This window comes from Ilyonectria robusta, assembly GCF_021365365.1.
Source record: "Ilyonectria robusta strain PMI_751 chromosome Unknown BGZ61scaffold_21, whole genome shotgun sequence".
Classification (NCBI taxonomy): domain Eukaryota; kingdom Fungi; phylum Ascomycota; class Sordariomycetes; order Hypocreales; family Nectriaceae; genus Ilyonectria; species Ilyonectria robusta.
The window spans coordinates 652158-673994 of NW_025764455.1; the positions used below are offsets into that span (position 1 = coordinate 652158).

Sequence of the window (21837 nt, forward strand, 5' to 3'; positions counted from 1 at the left end):
TCAGTGACTCATCAATTTATCTTGTCAACACCTGGGACCAGCGTTCCCACTTCACATCACGCAAAGTCAGGCTGCAAAAAAGGCTAGTCATCATGTCGACCAGCGATAGTGATTCTAGCAGTGATTCTGATGCGGTTGTCATCTATCGTGGGGATGTTAGTGACTACAACCCAGAGCAAATACTGCCCCTACCGCAAGAGAATATCCAGAAAATTCGGGCCTGGTTGCAGCCCACCTCGTACGACATTGCTGGTGGGGAGTACCGCAAGCACCTAGCGTCTCATGTGGCTGGTACAGGAGCTTGGCTCAGTTCGAGTGCCGTATATCTCGAGTGGTTGAGGAGTGCTGAACATGGGCTGCTCTGGATCAAGGGAATTCCAGGGTCTGGAAAGTCTGTCATGGCAGCCAACCTGATTGATGAAATCGCCAAGTCAAACCCGGGATCTCCCGTCTTGTTCTTCTTCTTCCGCCAAATCATCGAAGCCAACCACGAGCCTAGAGCCCTCTTGCGAGACTGGATGGACCAAGTATTGAGCTATAGTCCTCCTCTGCAAACGCAACTCAACACTTACGTGAAAGCCTGTCGCTCTATTGAAAGTGTGTCAATCGAAGACATGTGGAAGGATCTGAAAATGGCCTTTGTAGGCTTGTCCGAAAAGGTCTTCTGTGTCGTTGATGCACTCGACGAGATGGATCGAGACCACAACGCATTTCTCCAAGCACTGGGCTCCCTTGGACAGTGGCGGCCTGAGAAAGTCAAAGTCTTGATCACGAGCCGCCCTGTTCCAAGTGTGGAGGGACCACTAAGGCAAATTCCTTGTCTTCACCTGCGGCTACAGGAAGCCCTGGTCGATGTCGACATTTCAACCTTCGTGCAGTTCGCTCTGTCGAAGTCTACCATCCCGCAGTGCGACTGGCAAGTCATTGCGGATGCAGTACCTGGCCGGGCCAACGGCTTGTTCATCTACGCCAAGTTGGCAATGGACGCTTTTCTTGAACCGGGCGCCGATATCAACTCTGTACTCACGCAGCTCCCGACGGACTTGAATGTTCTGTACACGGAGCTACTGAAGGAGCATGCCCAAAGATCCGGCGTAGCAGCAAACATCCAGCACTTGATTTTGCAATCCGTCACCCATGCTAGTCGTCCTCTGAGACTGCTGGAGCTAGCCGAGATGATCAGGGTCATCAGTCCTGATGGTTTTGAACGACATCTGAAGGCAACAAAAGATCTCATCAGAGCCGCGTGTGGGCCACTCTTGGAGATTTTGGCGGACGAGACTGTTTCGGTAATTCATCATTCCTTCACCGAGTACCTCAAAGGCACCACACGGTCCGATGACGACGTTGGATATCCTATTTTGCAAATGGGGTCGACACACGCCCAACTTGCACTCTTGTGTTTGCGCTACTTACAAGCTGGGTGCTTGGGTGCTGTCGGAAATAAGGCCAACATCAAGGATAACGATACTGACACGTATTTCGACCATGGCGACTACTATTCACCTCGGGTGCTACTAACTGCGGTCCCGAAGAAAGAGGTCCGATTAAGGCTGAAGTATCCGTTTTTCGAGTATGCAGCCGGCAACTGGCACCATCATATTCGTAGGTCCGAAGCCGCTGGATACGACCAAACCGAGGTCAACACAGAACTTCGTAAGTTCTTAGGAGACGCCGATACCATGAATGCCTGGCTGGAGGTCAAATGGCGAGGCCGAGGATCATCCATCACCCAAGTCCATATCGCCGCCAAAGGGGGGCTCGTCTCATACACCAAGGAGCTCCTCGAAACCATGGAGGTGGATGCCGACGACGGATTTGGAAAAACACCACTGTAAGTGTTTCTACCATGCCTCAGTTCCTCTCAATCGCCTTGTGGCCGACCATGCCATTTGAAGTTGAGAAGATAATCAATGAAATCTACTGGCTCATAAAGTTGGAACCAAGCGCTATATGCTAATAGTTAATTCCAGCTGGTGGGCTGCTTCCGAGGGTCATGCCGCGGCCATCCGCGAATTGGTTGCCGCCGACGCGAATCCAGATGCAGATGACAAGGATGGCCTCAAGCCTCTGCACATGGCAGCGAAGAATAATCGCCCTGAAGCCGTGAAGGCCCTGTTGGAGGCGGGTGTAGACCCTTTAACAAGAAAGACGCAAGAAACCCCCCCGGATGAATGTGGAAATGTCCATACAACTATTGGGAATACACCGCTTATGTATGCATGCCGCGGTGGCCATGTGGAGGCAGTGGAAGCGTTCCTACCGTTCCTCAAAGACATCGATACCGTTCACAGAGCTCTGATGTGGGCAGCTGAGAAGGGCAACTCAAAACTTGTGGCCAGGATTCTTCAACATCCTGGTGTGGATGTCAACGCCACGGTTGATGGTGACACTCCGCTATACCATGCCTGTGACACTGGCGATGTCGCGACAGTCACAACCCTTCTGCAAGCTGGAGCAAACCCGAACATTTTATCTGTAGGAGCTGAGAATCCATTTCCTGATATAGACATGGATGATGAGGACATGGAAGCTCTCATCCCTGGGTACGAAGCTAACCCTCAGCCTCAGCTGAATTGCTTGCATCGCCTATGCGGTGTGGGACGTGGGCTACACGATCAACGTTCCGCAGAGGCCTCCGACTTGCAAACAATATTCTCGCTACTAGTCCAAGCTGGAGTCGATGTCAATCAGCGCACTTCATTAGGCCAGACTGCGTTGCATTTTGCAGTTGAGTCACCCGTGTTGGTCAAGTTACTCCTTGATGCTGGGGCGGATGCGAATGCTATTGATTGGAATGGTTCTGCACCCCTTCACAAAGTGAAATCCATGGATTCCATGGTACTTCTTATTGAGAATGGACATGCGAATATCGATCTCGCACAGGCGAACGGGCTGACTCCCCTTATTTGCCTGCTGCCTGAAGGTAGATCGGAAACTATTCTCAAGCTTTTGGAGTATGGACCAGACTGCAACGTGCTCGATGACAAAGGCAATGGCGTGTTGCACATTTCGCTTGAAAAGTCGCCAAAGCTGGAAATCATCAAGGCTCTACTCAAGGGAGGTGCCGATCCGAATCTGAAGAATCGTGAAGGAGGCGTTCCTCAATTTTCCCTGCGAAATGGCTCGGAATTTCCCACCGAAATTATAGACCTGCTTCTCGACGCGGGTGCTGATATCAACGCCGTGGACAAAGATGGAGCGACCCTTTGGTTTCGCATGTTGTCGACCTCCCAGTCCGTCCATGGAAAGGTTTCTCACGGAGACCTCACCGACCTCATGGATCGAGGAGCTTCGACATCTGTTCGTGACTTCAAAGGCCGGACGGGACTTCACCAAGCAGCCAAGTTTGACAACGTTGGAATGTCATTTCGGGACTTGTGGAAGCCCGATATGATACGATTTGATTTCCTGGTTGGCCTCGGACTGGACACAAAGGCTGTTGATTACCGTGGAAATAGCCTCCTCCATGAACTTGCCCTGCGAGAATGCAAACATCCAAATTCTGGAAAGGAGCCAGTATTGTTCTGGGAACGCCTGATTGGCATGGGCTTGGACCTGGAGCAGAGGAATCACGCCGGGCGAACGCCTTTGCACATCTTGTGCGCGACGCGCTCTCAACGCTTCAGGCAAGGAGCCATGACAATACTCGACTTTGTCATTTCGCGAACCAAGAATCTCGACATCGCTGATCACGATGGCATCACACCTTTGCACATTGCTGTGACTGGCGGGGAACTGTGCACGAAGAAACTTCTCGATGCCGGTGCCAATCCCGAAATAGTCACTTACGAGGGATTGACTTCTCTCCACCTTGCGTCCCGTTGCAGAGAGAGTAATGTGGTTGGCCTCCTCCTGGATGCTCTGAGAAGTAAACAAAAGTCATCCGTTGCTCGCAGCTCATCTCGGCTTCGAGAATCTGGTATTGTGCCATTGAGCGACGCAGCATCATCACCAGAGACAGTGATCGGGGTGAACGCTAGAGCATTCGGTAGAATCGACCATGTTACACCGCTTTTCTATGCTTGCCAGTCGGGGAGACCGGAGACAGTTGCACTTTTACTCGAAGCCGGCGCTGATGCTAGATCCATGACAATATTCTACGCACTCATTGGGTTTGAGCAAGAGAACGAATTGTGGAAGACTCCCTATCGGCCACCAGGTGATGATGGGTGTGAAGATACAGTTGCGCTCAAGCTGCATGATATCTCTCGCCCCATAACATATCCACCAACCACCAGGAAACCACATGAGTTGATGGCGGACGAGACAACCAGACTTGAAGAAATCCTAGATATGCTCATCAAGCATGGAGCTGATATTTCCCCACTTGCAGGTGATTGTTGGACAGAAAACTATGAATGGATGAACGATCCTGTTCAAACGGCTGCCAAAGACAACAGAGATTACACCGTTGCGAATCTGCGAGATGCCTGGGATAAGAACCACAGCGCGACATCGAAAAAAAGGACCAACGGCATGACGGTAGAGTTCTTTGAGCTCATGGATCATGCGCGCAGGAAAGCCTCGGTCCAAACGCTCAGGGATACCGAGTTCTTCAAGCCTGGAGAAAACAACCAATGGTTATTGTGGCGTTTCCTGACCCGGCGAGAGTACTATCTCGTGGAAGAACTCTTCCATCTTGACGTTGACTTTCTGTCCACATCTGATCCAAAAGAACCTTGCAACCTCGCTGTTCTCGTACTCCACGGATTCGCTTCACTCGTCGAGAAGATAGGTACCCTCGAAGCAGAGTCAAGGCTAGAGAAGGGAGACTGGCATGCGTTTGGGGATAAGACAAGGCCAGGTCTATTTCTCGCACACAAGGGCACGACCAGAAGCAAGAATTATGTACCGTTCCTCCTCGAGGCTGTCAAACGAGAGTTGCCAAATATGGATGTTGTCCGATTACTGGTCGAAAGGTTCGGAGTACCCATCCACGAGCCTATCTCGGGCTATTCTGCCCTTCATTATGTTGCCCAGGGTAAATCTTGGTGGCACGCTCACCAAGCACTCCCGTACTTCCTCAAGGCCGGTGCTGATGTGCACATACGGGACGGCCTTGGGCGAACTCCACTCCATCTAGCCCTCAAACCAGACAGAGACTTTACCGGCCTGTTTCATGCAGCTGCAGCTGAAGCAGTCATTGAGGCAGGGGCAGATGTCAACGCGGTTGACAAGGAAGGGCGAAGCTGTCTTGCGCGTGCGCAAAACGACGTCGCCATGATAAGGCTTCTCAAAGCACATGGAGCGACAGTGACGGCTGACGCGATCTTCGCTGCACTTGATGCATGTAATGTTGAGGCTCTCGATGAACTCCTCTCTGGAGAGGTGGATACAGACATGCGTCGGGATAGGCTGCCTGAGGATCTGAGAAAGGGAAAGAGGAGCTGCGATGATGATCTTTATCCTCGAATGACTTACTTGGAGTCTTATGAAGAGTCCCCGCTCTATCATATTGCAGAAAGGTTGCACTGGCCGACAAAACCAACGCAATTCAATCGGCGGATATTCAAGGCTGGGCTTCCGATGGTTCAAATACTGCTCGACCATGGTGCGGATCCATTTGCAAAGTTCTTGAGGAAGGCCAAGAAGTACGACAGTGAATACTGCAAGGCCGGCTCTCGAGCCCAAACACCTTCTATCAATGTGCCTCAGGGCTATGAAGAGTGCACAGCCTTACATGAGCTCTTGCTTAAGGATAGGCTGGTGGTGGATAACTTTCTCCACCTCCCAGGGCTAGATGTCAACCATCGGGATGCTAAGGGTCGTACACTGCTTCACGTATCTTGCCAGGGAAAGTCAGGACCGGACTATCTCCTTGGATCGCACGAGGAGACTGTGGATCGAGGTGAACGTGTCACTGTTTTTCATCGACTGATATCTCTGGGTGCTGATCTTGAAGCCCGCGACAACTTTGGCCGAAATGTCTTGCATTGCATGACTGGCGGCCGTAACTGCATCCGGTTCAACCTATTCGAAGATGCATTCAGGTATACTCTCAGTAACGCACCAATCTTGGTAAACCAGACAGATGATGATGGAATGACGCCACTCCAATATGCTGTCAGTCTCGCCACTAAGGAAGCGAGGACAAACATACGGGAGATAGAACTCCTCCTGTCAGCTGGAGCCGACCACCTCGCTGTTGACAGGAACGGCGACACACTTCTTCACTTACTCGCACGGAAGCTCAAGACCCCAGCGCTACGTGGTTTGTTCAAGGATCTAGTGGGCCGGGGTGCAGATGTGAATGCCCACAACGCGCAGGGCGAAACACCACTGTTCGCATTCTGCAAACGCGTCCGGACGGTCAAGGAGGACAGGTTGGAATACTATGACTGCATGGGTATACAGTTCACAGAGAAAGACGCCAAGGGAATGCTGGAGGAGCTGGGCGCCGACTTCTTTGCCAGAGATGCCAAGGGCCGAGGGCTGATGCACATTGCGGCGAATGGAGATGTAAGACGATTCAAGGAGCTTATGGATACGGGCCTCGACGTTATGCTGGAAGATGATGCGCAGCAGACGCCTATCGATTTTGCTGCTGCGTGTGGGAATCTGGAGGTTTTGGAACTGTTTGAGAAGAAAGAGTAGCAAGAATGTTTTAGGTGAGCATGTCTTGTGATAGTCATATGTTGGGTACCTTATGTAAGTATCTTTTTTATCATTCAACTCAATTAATTTTATTGTACAGCCGTCTACTACCTGATTGACGTGGGGGGAAGGGATGGTTATTTGTGATACCTCGGAACAACCTACGCACTCCGGCCTTCTATCGACAAACACTCGATTAATCCGACACCTCCAACTGCTGAGCCACTATAATTCACAAGCCACAGTATCTATTAGATTCCATTCGAAGCCACTCACAGCCACAGGGGCCCATCCGACGGCGCCAGACCATCAGACCCGCCAGCAAGTCTAATAGGTATAGCATTCCAGGCTAGAAAGCAGCTTATTATGGACTTACTTTTTTATGTATCCACTAAACGCGGGATGGGTATTTATTAATGTAAACAAGATCGTTGGTAGTCAACATATGTCAACTGCTCTCTATCGACGGTCTTTTGAGAGGCCTCCATGTCTCATAGCCACCGCCACTCAGCTGACAGCCCGAAACTGCACTTTGTCTACCCCGCTCTTCCACGAGTTTCTTCAGCTCCGAGAGTTATCGCCAGTCCCTCGACAAAACCACCACTCCATCGCAATCTCAGAGTACCTAGCGACGTATCATCACCATGTCTTCTGCACTGGCAAAATTCGCTCCACTGAAGGCTGAGATTCGTCTGATGCAGGCTACAAAAGAGTTCGAGGCAGACCTTTCCGACGAGCAGAAGAAATCCTTCCTCACCAACATATCCCAGTCGTGCCTATCACCTCCTAGTATCCACGATATCATGCGACTCACGGCCGAAATCGACCGTCGCATTTCCGGAAAGTTCAGCGGTCGGCGAGGCTTAGGGCCGCGTTTGACCAATATACTACAAGCTGTTCAGCAGTTCGCGGCGCTCGGAGACATTATAATCGGTGGCTCCCAGAACATGATTGCATGCGGTATCTGGTCACTGGTGCAGTTAACATTACTTGTCGGTCTCGTCCCATCTTATCCTTTCCTTCTTAAGCTAACGTCCCATGCAGTCGCTCGTAAACTTCTCTTCCTGCCTCGAAAAGTTGTCGACTCTTCTCATGATCGTCGGTCGATCGGCTCCCCGCTACGAAAAGATGGCCTTGCTCTATCCCCGGTCCAAGATTCTACGGTCAGATCTGGCTGAATATTTCATCGTGGTTGTTCGTCTCTGTCACCAGATATTAAAGTTAACGAAGAAGTCGATTCTCGGACAACTGGTGTCGTTCCCAAGCGACTCCGACATGAAGAATTACCAATCGGAGCTAGATCGATGGGCCAGTTCGATCAGAGAGGAGGCGAACTTGCTGATGGGCGAGGAACAGAGTTCTCGCTTCAAAGCTCTATTAAGGTCCTCTAAATCCGAGTCACACCGCCAAAGGCTGAAGGCTCATGCCCATGTCCTCGATTCCTACTCTACATACAACTATCAGACGACGTGGAAGCAGGTTCGAAAGGTTGGAAACGCGACCTTATTTAACCAGACCCCTGAATACTACGCGTGGAAGGTCCGAGCAGGTTCTTGCACACTGGTGTGTAGAAGCAAGCTAGAGTCGGGAAAGTCCGTCCTACTGGCCAATATTATCGATGATTTGAACCTTCATATTCAAAGTACAGAACAACCAGTAGCATATTTCTTTTATCGCCACGACATTTCCAAGAGCTTGATAGCGCGCACAGTCATTGGCTCTTTAGCTCGACAATTATTGCGCCCAATTTCAGACCTCACCATAGTAGAAGGACTCATCAATGAGATTACCTCAGTCGTAGATTCCAACACAATACTCCGCATACTCCAGCGCGCCCTTCCACCTAACTTCAAAGCTTCCTTTATCCTAGACGGGCTGGATGAATGTGATGATCTTCAGGCAGGGATATTAATTGAATATCTTCGGGAACTCCAGGACGCATTTGCACTATGTATTTGTGTTTCAATGAGATTGGAGGCCGACGATGCCTTAAGGTCAAGCCTGGAATTATTCGCCAAGCACAGTACTATTGCGATTCCTGACGACAATCCCGACATTGCAGGCTTCGTCAGTGCAGAGTTGGAGAGGTGCATAGAATCCAGAAAGTTGACAATAGGGAACCCTGTCCTTGTCATTGAAATAGAGGACGCCCTGCTGCAAGGTGCTCAGGGAATGTTCCTCTGGGTGGCTCTTCAGATTGAATCATTGTGCGCCGCCAAGACAGATGAAGCCATTCGCCTGGCATTAAAGGATCTCCCCAAAAGTCTCCCAGAAACATTTTCTCGGATCCTGCAGAGATCGGGAGAGTTGGGAAAGCATTATCAGACGCAGATATTTAAGCTTGTCGCCGTAGCTCACCGACCATTAACAACAGAGGAGCTTCGAGACGCCTTGAGCGTAGTTCCAGGCGATACTGTCTAGAACCCTGAACGGCTTCTCAACGATGTATATTCGGCCTTGGCCTGCTGTAGAAGCCTTATTACCGTCGATGAAGAAGAGCCGACCGTAAGATTGGTGCACCATAGCATCAAGCAATTCCTCCTCGGTCGTTACCGACACAGGTCCGGGGCGATGTGTGCAATAGACAGTACAAATATGACTATAAGAGAGGTCATGTTCACCTATCTCAACTACAATATTTTCACTACCCAGGTATCTACTGTCATAGTCCCGCAAATATCAGCCAAAGCAGCACCATCCAGGATCATCCGCTCAATAGACACCTCGGGCAGCATTCGAAGCACTGCATTAAAGCTTTTGCAGTCCCGGAGGCAGCCTAACTGCAACATTAGAAAAGTCCTCGCAGATACAACCAAGCATTTCAAATCGACTTCTGTGGATCAGTTCCCATTTTACTCCTACGCGAAGCAATATTGGCTGCAGGACGCCTGTGACATTTCAGAGCAAGAACCCATGATATACGGTCTGCTACTCAAAGTGCTGGAACGGAGGATCGTCGACGTGAATGCAAGGGACGATGAGATTTGGACGCTGCTATTACGGGCGGCTGAGAAGGGCCACGATGAGATCGTCGGGCTTCTCGTTGAAAAGGGCGCTGACCTAGAGATCGAATGCACGATAATCGGCATGACGCCACTGATATGGGCCGCCGAGAGCGGAAATGAGGTCGCTGTCAAGATTCTGCTCGAGAAAGGGGCCAATATAGAGTCAAGCGATAATCGTGGTCGGACGCCGCTATTAGGGGCCGCCGAGAGGGGATACGAGGCCGTTGTCAAGCTGCTGCTCGAGAAAGGGGCTAATATAGAGTCAAGCGATATTTATGGTCGGACGCCGCTGTTAAGGGCCGCCGAGAGGGGACACGAGGCCGTTATCAAGCTGCTGATCGAGAAAGGGGCCAATATAGAGTCAAGCGATAATCGTCAGACGCCGCTGTCAAGGGCCGCCGCGAACAGACACGAGGCCGTTGTCAAGCTTCTGCTCGAGAAAGGGGCTAATATAGAGTCAAGCGATGATAATGGTCGGACGCCGCTGTTAAGGGCCGCCGAGAGGGGACACGAGGCCGTTATCAAGCTGCTGATCGAGAAAGGGGCTAATATAGAGTCAAGCGATGATCTTGATCGGACGCCGCTGTCAAGGGCCGCCGCGAACGGACACGAGGCCGTTGTCAAGCTTCTGCTCGAGAAAGGGGCTAATATAGAGTCAAGCGATGATAATGGTCGGACGCTGCTGTTATGGGCCGCCGCGAACGGATACGAGGCCGTTGTCAAGCTTCTGCTCGAGAAAGGGGCTAATATAGAGTCAAGCGATGATCTTGGTTGGACGCCGCTGTTATGGGCCGCCGCGAACGGACACGAGGCCGTTGTCAAGCTGCTGCAATTGCATCAAGGTCAATCTTCATCAACTACGCTTCTTTAACCTCCTCCCCACCTACCACCGGGTGTTAGATACTCTTTATATATTACTCTGAGGTGGCAAATAGATTGTGCTGGAATCTGATGGAAATTTCTTGCTTAGCTCCCCCAACAGAATGCAAGGGTAATTATAACACAAGGAAATTGAGGTAGCACAGACAGTTGATATCTTGAGGAACGAATAGATAAAAATGCATCCAGAGTAGCTGCCCCTGGAAGATCCATAATCACTCGTCAGTTATGTGGCTCACCAATCCAGTATCACGCACTTTTAATCAGCGACTTCATTCCTCCTTCTCGCACCAGCCTGTCCCCATGCCCAAGCCACACTATTTCAATAGGTTATAAATCTTTAGCGTTGCTCCCATCTAGTTCGGGCAGCGTGCTTCGTGTCCGGGAGATATTTTAATTGTCCCAGAACCTCGCTGGTGGGAATGCTGGATGGCTGAGCTTAGGCTTCTTCGATGAACGGGGCGCAACGTCGGTCGGTGGTAGACTCAAACAGGAGAGACGTCGGCGATTGTAGGACAGATGTTGATGTTTGGACAAACAGTCCGTTCGGGCTCCCAAGGTTGCCCGCTGTTCGCTCACTTGATCGAAAATTCGACTGTCACATTAGCTTCATCGACACGATGAGTGTTGAACAATTCGATGTCGACTTCGCCGCGGTCTGCAAAGACATTCCACAAGACACTAGGTTTGGCGAGAACGTCTTCTTGGAGTTCGGTCCTGGAATCTGGTTCGGATTGCTTTTGCAGTGTTCGGGATTGACCTAATCTTCTTTCGACTGGGAGCTGGCTTTGGGCTTCGTGACATCAGGCCCGGGCACCGTGGGGAGAGCAGTAGTATTGACGGCTTCTACTCTTACCTTTCCATGGTATTTAGAAACATGCGCCAAGGCACTGCAATGGATCCGACTAGGCCCCGCACGCCTCCCGTCGTACCCCTCAGAATCCATAGGCTTTCGAGTAAGTCCCAAACCCGTCCAAGCAGCTATTACTGGGCTCTTCGAAAGATTTTTGAAGGTATTCAGTCGCCCATTCTAACTTAGTATCAACAGTATACTTCGCTTTGCAAAACCCCAATAATCCGGGTACCAACAAGACTGCTCTCAGTCTATTAAAGCAGTATCACGGTAGGGAGGCTCTGAGTAAACTATAACATTACTTGAATATCAGCATGAGTAAAGACAACTGCAGCGTCGTCTGGTAGAAGTTGTCTGTATGGGTCTGGTATATCCTCAGGGGCCAGGCCAGGCCAGTGACTTTCCTTGCCTTTGCAGAGAGCCAGTCTTAGAAGTATTTCACAGACCGAAGAGGACCAGCCCGCGGCAATACCCCATTCGTGAGTACAACATCGCTATAAGGATTGCTGTTGATGTGGCCTAAGAATTAATTAGGGTCAAATATTCATAGTGGACATACTGCCTACCAAGAAATAGATCGCTGGGGTCTTGGCGGAGTTGGCGGAGTTCAATAAGGATGTCCTGCAGATGTTCACAGACTCCTTCTCGCTCTGTTCGATTTAGACAATTCCACTGATTCTCTAGCGTGACACCTTGAACATGCTCCATGTGCAAGAATGTAACATCGCTGTCTTGCCTCCAGCCATAAATTTCCGGGACCGGGACTTGAGGTAAAAGCTGACGCAGAGACCATAGGCATTGGCCCTCAGCAATAGTTACCGTCAGTTCTCTGCCAAACTTAACAACTAGGCCAGCGGTTCAAAAAGAACCGGGGGTGGTTGATATGTTCCTTAAAATAAGGATCCTCGGTTGCACTTTTGGCAAGAACCTCGCTGGGAGATGGCAGGACAGCATCAGGTCCGTTCCGTGAGAAAAAGATGATTGCACGAAGGTGACCAAAGATCTCGACGGCAAAGACTCGAGCGACACCGTAGTATGGATCTGCATTTTGGCGGTAGTTGGGCAGAGCGGTGTCTAACAAAGTTGCTCGAGATAAAGTTGAGTCGAGGTTGGGCGCAAAGTCAGAAAACGCACGCAAGCCCATCTAGACATAGCCTGGGCGGCTAATAGGCGAAAATGACTAATAAGCAATCCGTAAAGCTTGTCACGTACAATGCGCTGTAGCCCAAGTGTGCTCTTCTTACATTTTCTAGGAGATACAAACGGATAAACTGGGACCTTGCAGACTCACGGTGAAACTGCAGAAGAGTGCTATTGAGACTGATGATAGAGGCAGGATTAATTAGACGGCCAGTGGTGCTTCGCTATTATGTTGTCAACTGGGCATCTCGTCACGTATGTAAACCAAAGGACAACGAAGCGTGCAGCGCCTAAGCATTCGATGTTTTCGAGATTCCAGCACTAATGGTTGAGTTCAATGGATTTTTTTTTAAAGAGAACCTCTTGTCCAGAAGGACTTGGCAAGGATGGTACTTTGGTATCTTCTGTGTTGTACGATTTCTAATCCGTGACTTTTGGATACTTTAATCCGGTCTGCATCCACCCCAGGGACTCGTGATCTACCAACCACTGTCTTCACAGTTCGTATCATCTCCATGTACCGTCAACACGATTTAAACTTCATTTTATTCGAGATAGCACATTCATCAATGCTTCTCGTGCCTAAAACTTCGCTGTAGCCAATCTACCACACGACAGTATCCACCAAGTTCGAATAAAGCACGACAGCGAGCGTGTTTTGGATACTGAGAAGTCCCGCACTCCTGATTCAATCCCGTTGCAAACCGCCCTTTGAGGCACTACGCTAAACCTGATATCTGTGTAACATGCGGGATTCGAGAACCCGCAGCAAATCACATGTCTTCGTCTGTGGAGTCTTTCATACCCCTCTCCATGCGATGACAAGGTGGCGTCTGTACGTAAGGTAGCTTCTAGGATCTTGCACTGAAATGCGGCGAGCTGAGAGAGGCGGTCAGCACAACAAGTCGACTCTTCAGTGCTCTGTTTGGCTCTATGCCACGCAAGCCCAGGCGCAGCTTCAGAGTGCTCACCTAGTTATGCAGGGATAAGTCCCCTCACATCTGCCTTTGTAAGTAGCCTATCATATGTGCTCTCAACGTAGCTCTGGTGCTACTATAATCGCGTTCTACATGCCCCAGAGAAGAAATTTGACCGCCTTCTCACTGATACCCCGCGACTTCATCTGCCGCTCTATCGATGAGCAGGACCGGTGAGGCCCCGCTGCTGTGTTGCTACCTTGCCCCTCCAGTATGGTTGGTCGTTGAGGCTTGGGATGCTGTCTCCTTGCAGGTCCAGACTTGGTCAGCTGCAGATCTTGAGCTCGTGCAATGTATCGTTTTCGCTTCCCTGCAGATCTTGCGCGAGTGGAGCTGTGACGCGCATTCAGCTGCACCTCATCACCAATCGAGCCGCGAGGGACGGGCAAAGCGGCGTGAGCTTGGATTCAGAGCCATCGAACCGAATCTGAATCGGAGAGAGAAACCAACAGGGGCTGGAGAAGAGCTAGCTTTCACTGTCCAACTTCTACGAGGGGTGATGGTGAGAGCCATGGCAATCTAGGCCATTGCACCTCGCTGCATAAGGTCGTCTGTGACCTGGGCTAGAATCCCATTAGCGTCGATCTACGACGCGCAGGATCCCGAGCCGAGGGCCCGAGAGGCGCTGCGGCTAATACAGCTAAGCCTTAATCAAGATCAGATGGGCCCAGTGGCTGCATTTCCCGTCCCTTAGTCTCCAATGATTCTCTGCCAGAGTCGTAGCGCTAAGCAGCATCTTGTTCTCCAGACAGTGTCGTCCAACGATTCACTACACATGCCGCCCAGATGTCTCAGTGTAGCTGATAGATCAGACAAATAACGGGCGGCACGAGAGTACATGTGTGACAAAGACGTGTACGTGCCGCAATATGCAAGACGGAGGACTTCCCCGCCTTCAGGCTCGCGACAGCCCGACGTTGAGACGGCCCGTGTCTGCCGAAATGAGGAGTCGGTACGGTCAGTGGACAGGTTTCAAGTCACAAAGTGAGGGGGCTTCCCAGACATTCAGCTGAGCTCTGTGTTACGGCTGAGAAGCTGTCGTGGCGGCCCTGTTTTTGACCCGAGATTTGTGGCCGAATGATAGCAATTAATTGTGAACTGACAAGTCGAACCCTTCACTCTGTTGGCAATCCAAGATCAAAAATACAGACCGCTTCTGGTGGCGAAATGGGATACAATAGTGAGCACTCTGACTGGCTAGGAGCTTGAAAAACTTGTCTGCAGCTAGATTCAAGGTTCCAGACACAGGCCTGTGGATACCCTCCTCATATGCACCTGGTCTTAAGCTATTGATACCCCGCGAGTCTACATTTCAGATCCTCCTGGCCGAAATCGGTTTGCATCGGTTGCCTAGATCGACACTCCCGGAAGTACATATTCCCCCCAAAAGAGTATCCCGGCGGGGCTGCATGTAGCCTATCAAGTCATTGATTTCACTTTGGCACCACTTAAACCGCCGTGTCACCACAATACATAGCTTTCACTTGGCATGTGTCCACCCTTGGAGTCCTTGCTGTCAATTAAAGTCGACGCTCAAAACACATAGACTATATTCACTAGAGTGACTAGCGGCAACTACAACCCAAATCATCAGAGCCGGCGACTGCGCAGAATGTCTAGTCAGCGAAGCTATGAACGATATCTACTCAATGCCAACCAGACGTCCGTCTTGTTTGCTTCTTGCCATACATAGAGTACACATGAGTAGTAATCTGCGGGAATTTTTGAACACAACTTGGCTTGGCCCGTTCTCCCTGCAGATCTCGCCCGACCGATACACCGCATATGCAGAGGGACAAGACTGGACGATACGGGACGGCAGGATGCGCATTTCAGCCAGCCACAACGTCAATGCGAGCAAGTTGTGAAGCAGCTCTTCCTACGTTATGTCATTATGAACTAAGCAAGGGCGGGATACAAAGTTCAACCAACGTCGGTCAATGCGAGGGACTTGCAGAGCCTTCCTGTGATAGGTTACTGTGGACTATCAAATGGTAGGATACGCACTTCGGCCCACCGTATCATCCATGTGAGCAAGTTACGGAACATGTCTTCTTGTGATATGTCATTGTGACCAAAGGGCGGTCAAAGGAGAATGCATCTTCCAGCTAGTCACATTGCCAATGTGACAAAGATCGGGCCGGGTTATCCTGTGATAGGTTATTGAGAATTGTTGGGAGGCAGAGCAACATCATGTCTGCAGTCTGCAAGGAGGGGGAAGGGTTGGGGATCTCGATGTGATCGCTTTGATGCGAGTACCTTTAAGCTGCTCGCAAAGCTCATTGTGGTATAAATACAAGCCCGTGTTCCCCTCCAGACTAAGATATTCCGCATCACTCGCACTTCAACGCTCAATCCCACAAAGCACACACACTTCACTTCAGCATACTCTTTACACCCCCAAACCTTCATCCAACATGCCTCACAACACCCTTGGAAACGGCGAGTGGCTGAAGACCGGCGAGAGCCTCTGGAGCCAGGACGGCTCGGTCGAGTTCAAGATGCAGGGAGACGGCAAGATCGCCGTCTACTGGGGCGGCCAGTGCCGCTACCAGAGCACCGCGCAGCAGTCCTCCAACATGAAGGGCATCATCATGCAGGGCGACGGCAACTTGTGCATGTAGTAAGTGCTTTCCCTTCCTCGAGGTTCATTCTCAGAGATTTGTTGTGGCTAATACAAATCCTTTGCGCAGTGACAACAGCGGCAAGGCCACCTGGCAAACCAACACGGCCGCCCCTACAGGCGACGACACCGTCATCTGCGCCGTCCAGAACGACGGCAACGTTGTTCTTTACAAGGGCACCCCGATCTGGGCCAGCAACACCAACAAATAGGCTAGCTTCGGAAAGGAACTCGAAGTCTTTTGACGAGGTCGATGATAAGGAACGGAAATGGATCAAACTCACTCCTTCACAAAGAATAGTTCTTACAAAGAAGTCCAAGTCATTTCCAACTCTGCTACAGCTCCTTCTTCTCTCCGTGAAATCCATTCTTCGGCCCACTGTAGGTGACCCCCCCCGACAGGAATAACTACCCAGATGCCCTTATCCGCCTCCCTTCTGTGCCCTTTTCCCTCCAACTTCCACTCCGCAAATCTACCCTCATCAATTGTCTTGGGGCTGTTCTCGGTGTGCAAAATATCTCACAGTGACCATACATCGTATAGACCGATAGTCTTTGCCCTGTAGTAGCGGTGCATCCTCCCATTCGCTTCGTTTACTCCATACACCTTCCATCCTCCACTCGCATCGATGAGCCTCGTGACCTGTTCTTGGATGTTCTTGATGCAGATGATGGGGTTGTCATCATACGGTACATCGCCGAGCCAGGTCGTGCCCAGAAAGTCAACAAACTTGAAGGCGTATGACGCGCCCTCCATGTATTCGATCACCCCAAACATATCATGGCCTATCACCCAAGTCTAGATGCAGCCAGTGCAGACGCTAATTTTTCTTCCTTGCTCCTTCTCGTGAGCTACTCATTCGCGCTCCCGCTCCAGTTTAATAACTTCTTTTCTCTCTGCCCTGGAGCCACTTGAGGAGAGCACTTTCCGGCTGTCATCCAGTTCCCAGCGTGGCTCCTCGGAAGGGAACTTTCTCTTTAGCTCACCGAGTACCTTTTCAGTCTCGACTATAAAGAGGGAGCTTTTGGGGCGGCCGGTTAAAGCCCAACTAGTGTTCTTTATACTCAAAAGAGAGCATTGGCGACGACAGTAGTCGTTCCGAAGATCTCGGAACTCTTTCTCATCTACAAGCAACTTGGATAGCATGTCGCGGAAGATTTTTATGTAGCATTTTGTCGAGGTGTAGTGTTCCTCCCGCCTGGGTCTGGCTGTCAGGTTGTCGAGGCAAGTTGTCATCTCCCTCCACAGTTAAAGACAAAAAGTAGGAGGCCAGCTACCACGGCCACAAATCCGATAAGGGTGATGACGATGGTGAAAATAGCTCTAATACATCGGCCCTTGAGCCCGGCTTTAGGGGTTGGAGGCAGGTCCTTCTCGCCCTTGTGTTTCGGGCGGTCGAAGTCAGGCTCCGCATTCTCAATGCTTGAAGTCTCATCTGACGGCTGCTCATCAGTGTCAGGGGACAGACGACCAGGAGGTGATTTACCCGGATCACTGACGCGTGGCCAAAGCAATTAGTTCTATGCACTGATCAGGCATTTTCACTGCACAAATTGTGGCGTTGATGATACCACTTTGCCAAGTGCCATTTTCTCTTTCTTTTTAGTGTCGAATTCTTGCTAACTCTCTTAGTTGGGGCTGTCAGCGCAGCGCCACTGGCCCCATATTTTTACTTATCCGTCTAATGGCCTATGGAATCTTGCCTACCCTGTATCACGAATGACCCGCGGAGCGTTATAATTTTTGGATAAACACTTGCCCGCAATCCCTACACTAGAAGTTACAATCATTAGCTTTCCATATTATTTATATTCCTAGAGTTACATTCGAATTTTAACATATGTTACTTATATGGCTCATTCCCGTATCCATGATTGTATATGCCGCTAGAAATCTATGTGATCCACCTATTATATCCGGCAAGCTGGAACCCGATCGTGACCTCAGATGACCTGTCGTTCCAAGATTCTTCAGGCAAGTGCTTGCTATTTTAGTATGTTCTTGTACCTTACATGATTGTGTATGATTGTGGGCTACGGTCGCATTGGTTTCCGTAGAGCTCCACGATATTCAGCATCTAAGCAGGTGGACTTGAGACGAAGATCTACGCACTCCAAGTGGATATATCCCCTCATTAGCCCAGGCCCCAGTCTCCGTGCTACCTAAATGCCACTGGGACAAGTACCTAATTTTTAAAACTCTCCGATGCCTAGAATTTTGTACGGATTGTGGTGTTGGCGAAAATGCACATATTGAATCACTGTGCACGCTGTGAACTTGGCAATGGTCGACTTGGAAGGTCCGTACCTTGTAGTTGACCTCTGAACTGGTCTTTGAGTGCTGTATTCTTGGAACTCTTGTTATCGATAAAGTACAGTTTCACGGTCTAAATTTTGATTGGGATATGGGAAGGATCGTCGCCTTGATGAAAGCGACGGCGCAAGGTTCGCCGATGGTGATCAACGCGGGGAATGTCCAGGGTAGGGTAACTCTCGGAGCAACCGACACGTTAAAAAGAGGGCCCTTGCAACCGTTTGCCGATCTGCTATCATGATGATACTCAATTATGTCTCATGCAGTTTTCTCGTATGTGATTGCGGCCCGTGTCAGATTGCTCTTGCAGACACTAGAGATGAGCTGAGATTTGTGTGCCACACGCAATCCGCATGCCGCGGCAAACCAGGTATTTCTCGGAACGGTTGCCGAGGAATGACGAGGCCAGGGAGCGGCAAATATTGCTGTTAACGCGCAATTATAGACAAATTCCGGCTACGATTGCCTTTGGCTAACCAGACGGGCGTGTGTTGCGCTCCTCTACGATGCGAACTGGGGTATATTCCTGGCTGAAGCGGCGCAGCGTAAAACGCGGGGTCCCCAGATTGTTGTATTCGGACCGATTGTCAACCTGCTCGACCCCATCAACTCCTCCTACTTAGACTTAATCGAGCTTAATATTGGACAGGCCAGCTTCAATATCCGTGGTAAAGGCGCAGTAAAGGCGTAGTAAAGGCGTGGTTTTGCCGAACATATGCCTCTTGAGTGGTTGGTAGGCAGGGGTTTCACCTTGTTAGTTGACCCGCGCCCGGCCTGAATCCTGTTCTGGACTCGCGTCCTGCATATATTCCAAGCTAGCACGCCCCCATTAATGGGCTCATCCCACATTCCGACCGTAGCTTCCTGCCAAGGCGAACACTTACGTACCGCGTGGCAGTTGGTTGTCTTAAGCTTACTCCAACTAGCATGGCTGGGGTAGTCTAGCTAGAAGGAGTCTGAGGTGTGATCCAGGACGCATTGCCGAGGGCGTTTCTGGGGGAAGCTATTCGGGCAATCGCCATGAATCATGTTCCCTGCCCAATATCTCCCGCCATCTGTCAGGCGTTGCGACTTGGCATGAGGCTCATGACTTGCCGCCATTGGATGTCGGGTTTCCCTTGGCTCCTGGGGTGGTGAGCACGAGGCAAGCCACCCTTGGGTTGACGCGCGCTGCGCTCCGCAAACTGTAAATACATAAAGAGCCGACAAAGTTTCGGATATCCGGTTTTCCAGCTATCTTCATCCCTCGCCTCAATCATCTTCACTCTCATATCCTACCTTTTGTTATCAATCAGCTCGAGCCTGACCTCACCATGGGGAAAACGGCCCACCAAGCAACGTCTGCCGAGACAAAGGCTGTCGGCCAAGAGCTGGCGGCCGTCTTGCCGGACACTGGACCATGGTACAAGCAGAAGCACCTCATCAAACTCAACTTTACCATTTTGTCCATGATCCTGTTCTCATCGTCCAACGGATACGATGGTTCCATGATGAACGGCCTGCTGGCCCTCCCTCAATGGGCTGAGTTCATGGACAATCCTTCCGGCGCATGGCTGGGCTTCATCAATGCCATCTACTCCCTAGGCAGCGTGGTGGTGTACCCAGTTGCCGCGTGGATGTGCAACAAATACGGCCGCAAGCCTGGTATTTGGATTGGATATGTCTTCCTAGTCCTCGGAACTGCTCTCCAGACTGCTGCCAACGGCGAAACGGCCTTTGTCCTCGCACGACTCTTCCTCGGCTGCGCTTCGGGCTTCTTTCTCTCAGTTCCACTACTGATTACCGAGAACGCCTTCCCCACCCAGCGCGGTATCGCATCGAGTCTCTACAACTGCGGATGGTACATCGGATCCATTGTGGCTGCCTGGGTCACCTTTGGAACGAGGGAAATGGACCACTGGGCCTGGCGCGTCCCCTCGTTGCTCCAAGCCGTCATTCCATTAATGGCAATGCCCGGATTCTTCATGGCCCACGAGTCGCCTCGATGGCTAGTCTCGGTTGACCGTGTCGACGAGGCCCGACAAATCCTCGCGCAAGATCACTGCGGAGGAGACGTAAACGCACCCTTGGTCGCATTCGAAATCACCGAGATCGACGCTACGCTCAAAGCCGAAAAGGAGGCCCAGGAGTCAACCTCGTGGAATGATCTCTGGAGCACCCCAGGCAACAGGCATCGACTTTTCATCTCAGTCACTCTGGGAGTTTTCGGCCAGTGGGTTGGAAATGGCGTCGTTAGCTACTATCTAGCTATGGTCTTGGTAAGAAATCCTTGGTTGTTGATGTGTGAATGCATCATCAACTCCCCCGTGTTGAGATGTGGTGATACTGACTACTCAATTAACAGGAAACGGTTGGCATTACTTCGGTCAAGGATCAGACGCTTATTTCAGGTTGTCTCCAAATCTGGAACCTGATTTGGGCAGTTGCAGCCGCTTCCATGGTTGACAAGATTGGTCGACGTGCCCTGTTTCTCTCCTCGGTTAGTACACGCAATATTGACCACCCCCCCGAGACCCTGGTCAGATTTGGTGACACGAACGCGACGCTAACCCATCGATCTACAGGGAGCCATCATGTTGGTATCATACATCATTATTACTGGCTTGTCAGGCAGCTTTGCCGCGACCGGCAATGCCGCCACTGGTACTGCGGTCATCCCGTTCCTGTTTATGTAAGTGTCCCGTCTCTACAACGCTACGGAGATTTTTAACTAATCATCACCAGCTACTTCATGGGCTACGATATCGCATTGACGCCGCTCCTGGTAGCTTATCCGGTGGAGATCTGGCCATTCCGTCTCCGTGCCAAGGGCCTGTCGGTCACGCTACTCACGACCCTTGCCGCCGTCTTCTTCAACACTTTCATTAACCCCATTGCGCTCGACGCAATCCAATGGAAGTACTACTTTGTCTTTGTCGCGGTGCTTGTCGCTATGATTGTCACCATTTGGTTCTATTACCCCGAGACCCGAGGCCGCACGCTTGAGAACATGGCATACCTGTTTGACGGCGACGACGCGGTGGCTGGTGGTATCACGGCCCAGGATGTTCTGAAGGGAGCTAGTGCGGAGCACGACGAGCGAGATGATATGGTGGAGAATAAGGAGGCCCACTAAGGCAATTTCTTCATACAAGAAAGACCTACAGATAGTCAGTTCTATGCCAGCCTGTAAAGCGGTTCAGCCGCAAGTGGATAAATCGAACTGCACGAATTACGTTTAAAGATCAAATTTGCTGCGTACAAAAAGCCGAGGTAGAAGTAACACACAGCCGGGTAATATGACTCGGGTCTAATGACTCGACGCACGACTGGCATTCTGTTACCAGGGTCTAAGCGCGTGGCATCAGTCGTTCTCCAGATTTGCCGTACGTTGACTCCACCTGCTCCAGCACTCCACTGACCCCGTGAGGGGGAATGCGGGGACTGTTTAATGGGGACGATCAAATGGG

At 50.8% G+C, this 21837-nt stretch overlaps 4 protein-coding genes across 4 annotated transcripts; all 4 read left to right on the top strand.

Annotated features, from left to right (window-relative positions):
* Positions 1 to 92: 92 nt before the first annotated feature.
* On the top strand, positions 93 to 6999 carry BGZ61DRAFT_508793 (ankyrin repeat-containing domain protein; the record flags this gene model as incomplete). Its single annotated transcript, XM_046251969.1, has 2 exons — positions 93 to 1834; positions 1974 to 6999. 2 exons carry the CDS (start codon positions 93 to 95, stop codon positions 6595 to 6597), a joined length of 6366 nt encoding a protein of 2121 aa, XP_046099711.1. The 3' UTR covers positions 6598 to 6999.
* A 242-nt stretch (positions 7000 to 7241) lies between these two features.
* Positions 7242 to 9018, top strand: BGZ61DRAFT_536708 (uncharacterized protein; the record flags this gene model as incomplete). The annotated part of the gene is made up of 2 exons (XM_046254443.1): positions 7242 to 7589; positions 7642 to 9018. The coding sequence occupies 2 exons, from the start codon at positions 7242 to 7244 to the stop codon at positions 9016 to 9018; spliced, it is 1725 nt and encodes a 574-aa protein (XP_046099712.1).
* A 6767-nt stretch (positions 9019 to 15785) lies between these two features.
* BGZ61DRAFT_521197 (bulb-type lectin domain-containing protein) lies at positions 15786 to 16394 on the top strand. The gene is made up of 2 exons (XM_046252481.1): positions 15786 to 16074; positions 16145 to 16394. Exons 1-2 carry the CDS (start codon positions 15869 to 15871, stop codon positions 16284 to 16286), a joined length of 348 nt encoding a protein of 115 aa, XP_046099713.1. The 5' UTR covers positions 15786 to 15868; the 3' UTR covers positions 16287 to 16394.
* Positions 16395 to 19701: 3307 nt separating this feature from the next.
* BGZ61DRAFT_361606 (general substrate transporter) lies at positions 19702 to 21503 on the top strand (the record flags this gene model as incomplete). The annotated part of the gene is made up of 4 exons (XM_046241279.1): positions 19702 to 20646; positions 20733 to 20867; positions 20953 to 21059; positions 21113 to 21503. 4 exons carry the CDS (start codon positions 19702 to 19704, stop codon positions 21501 to 21503), a joined length of 1578 nt encoding a protein of 525 aa, XP_046099714.1.
* Between the last annotated feature and the right edge of the window lie 334 nt (positions 21504 to 21837).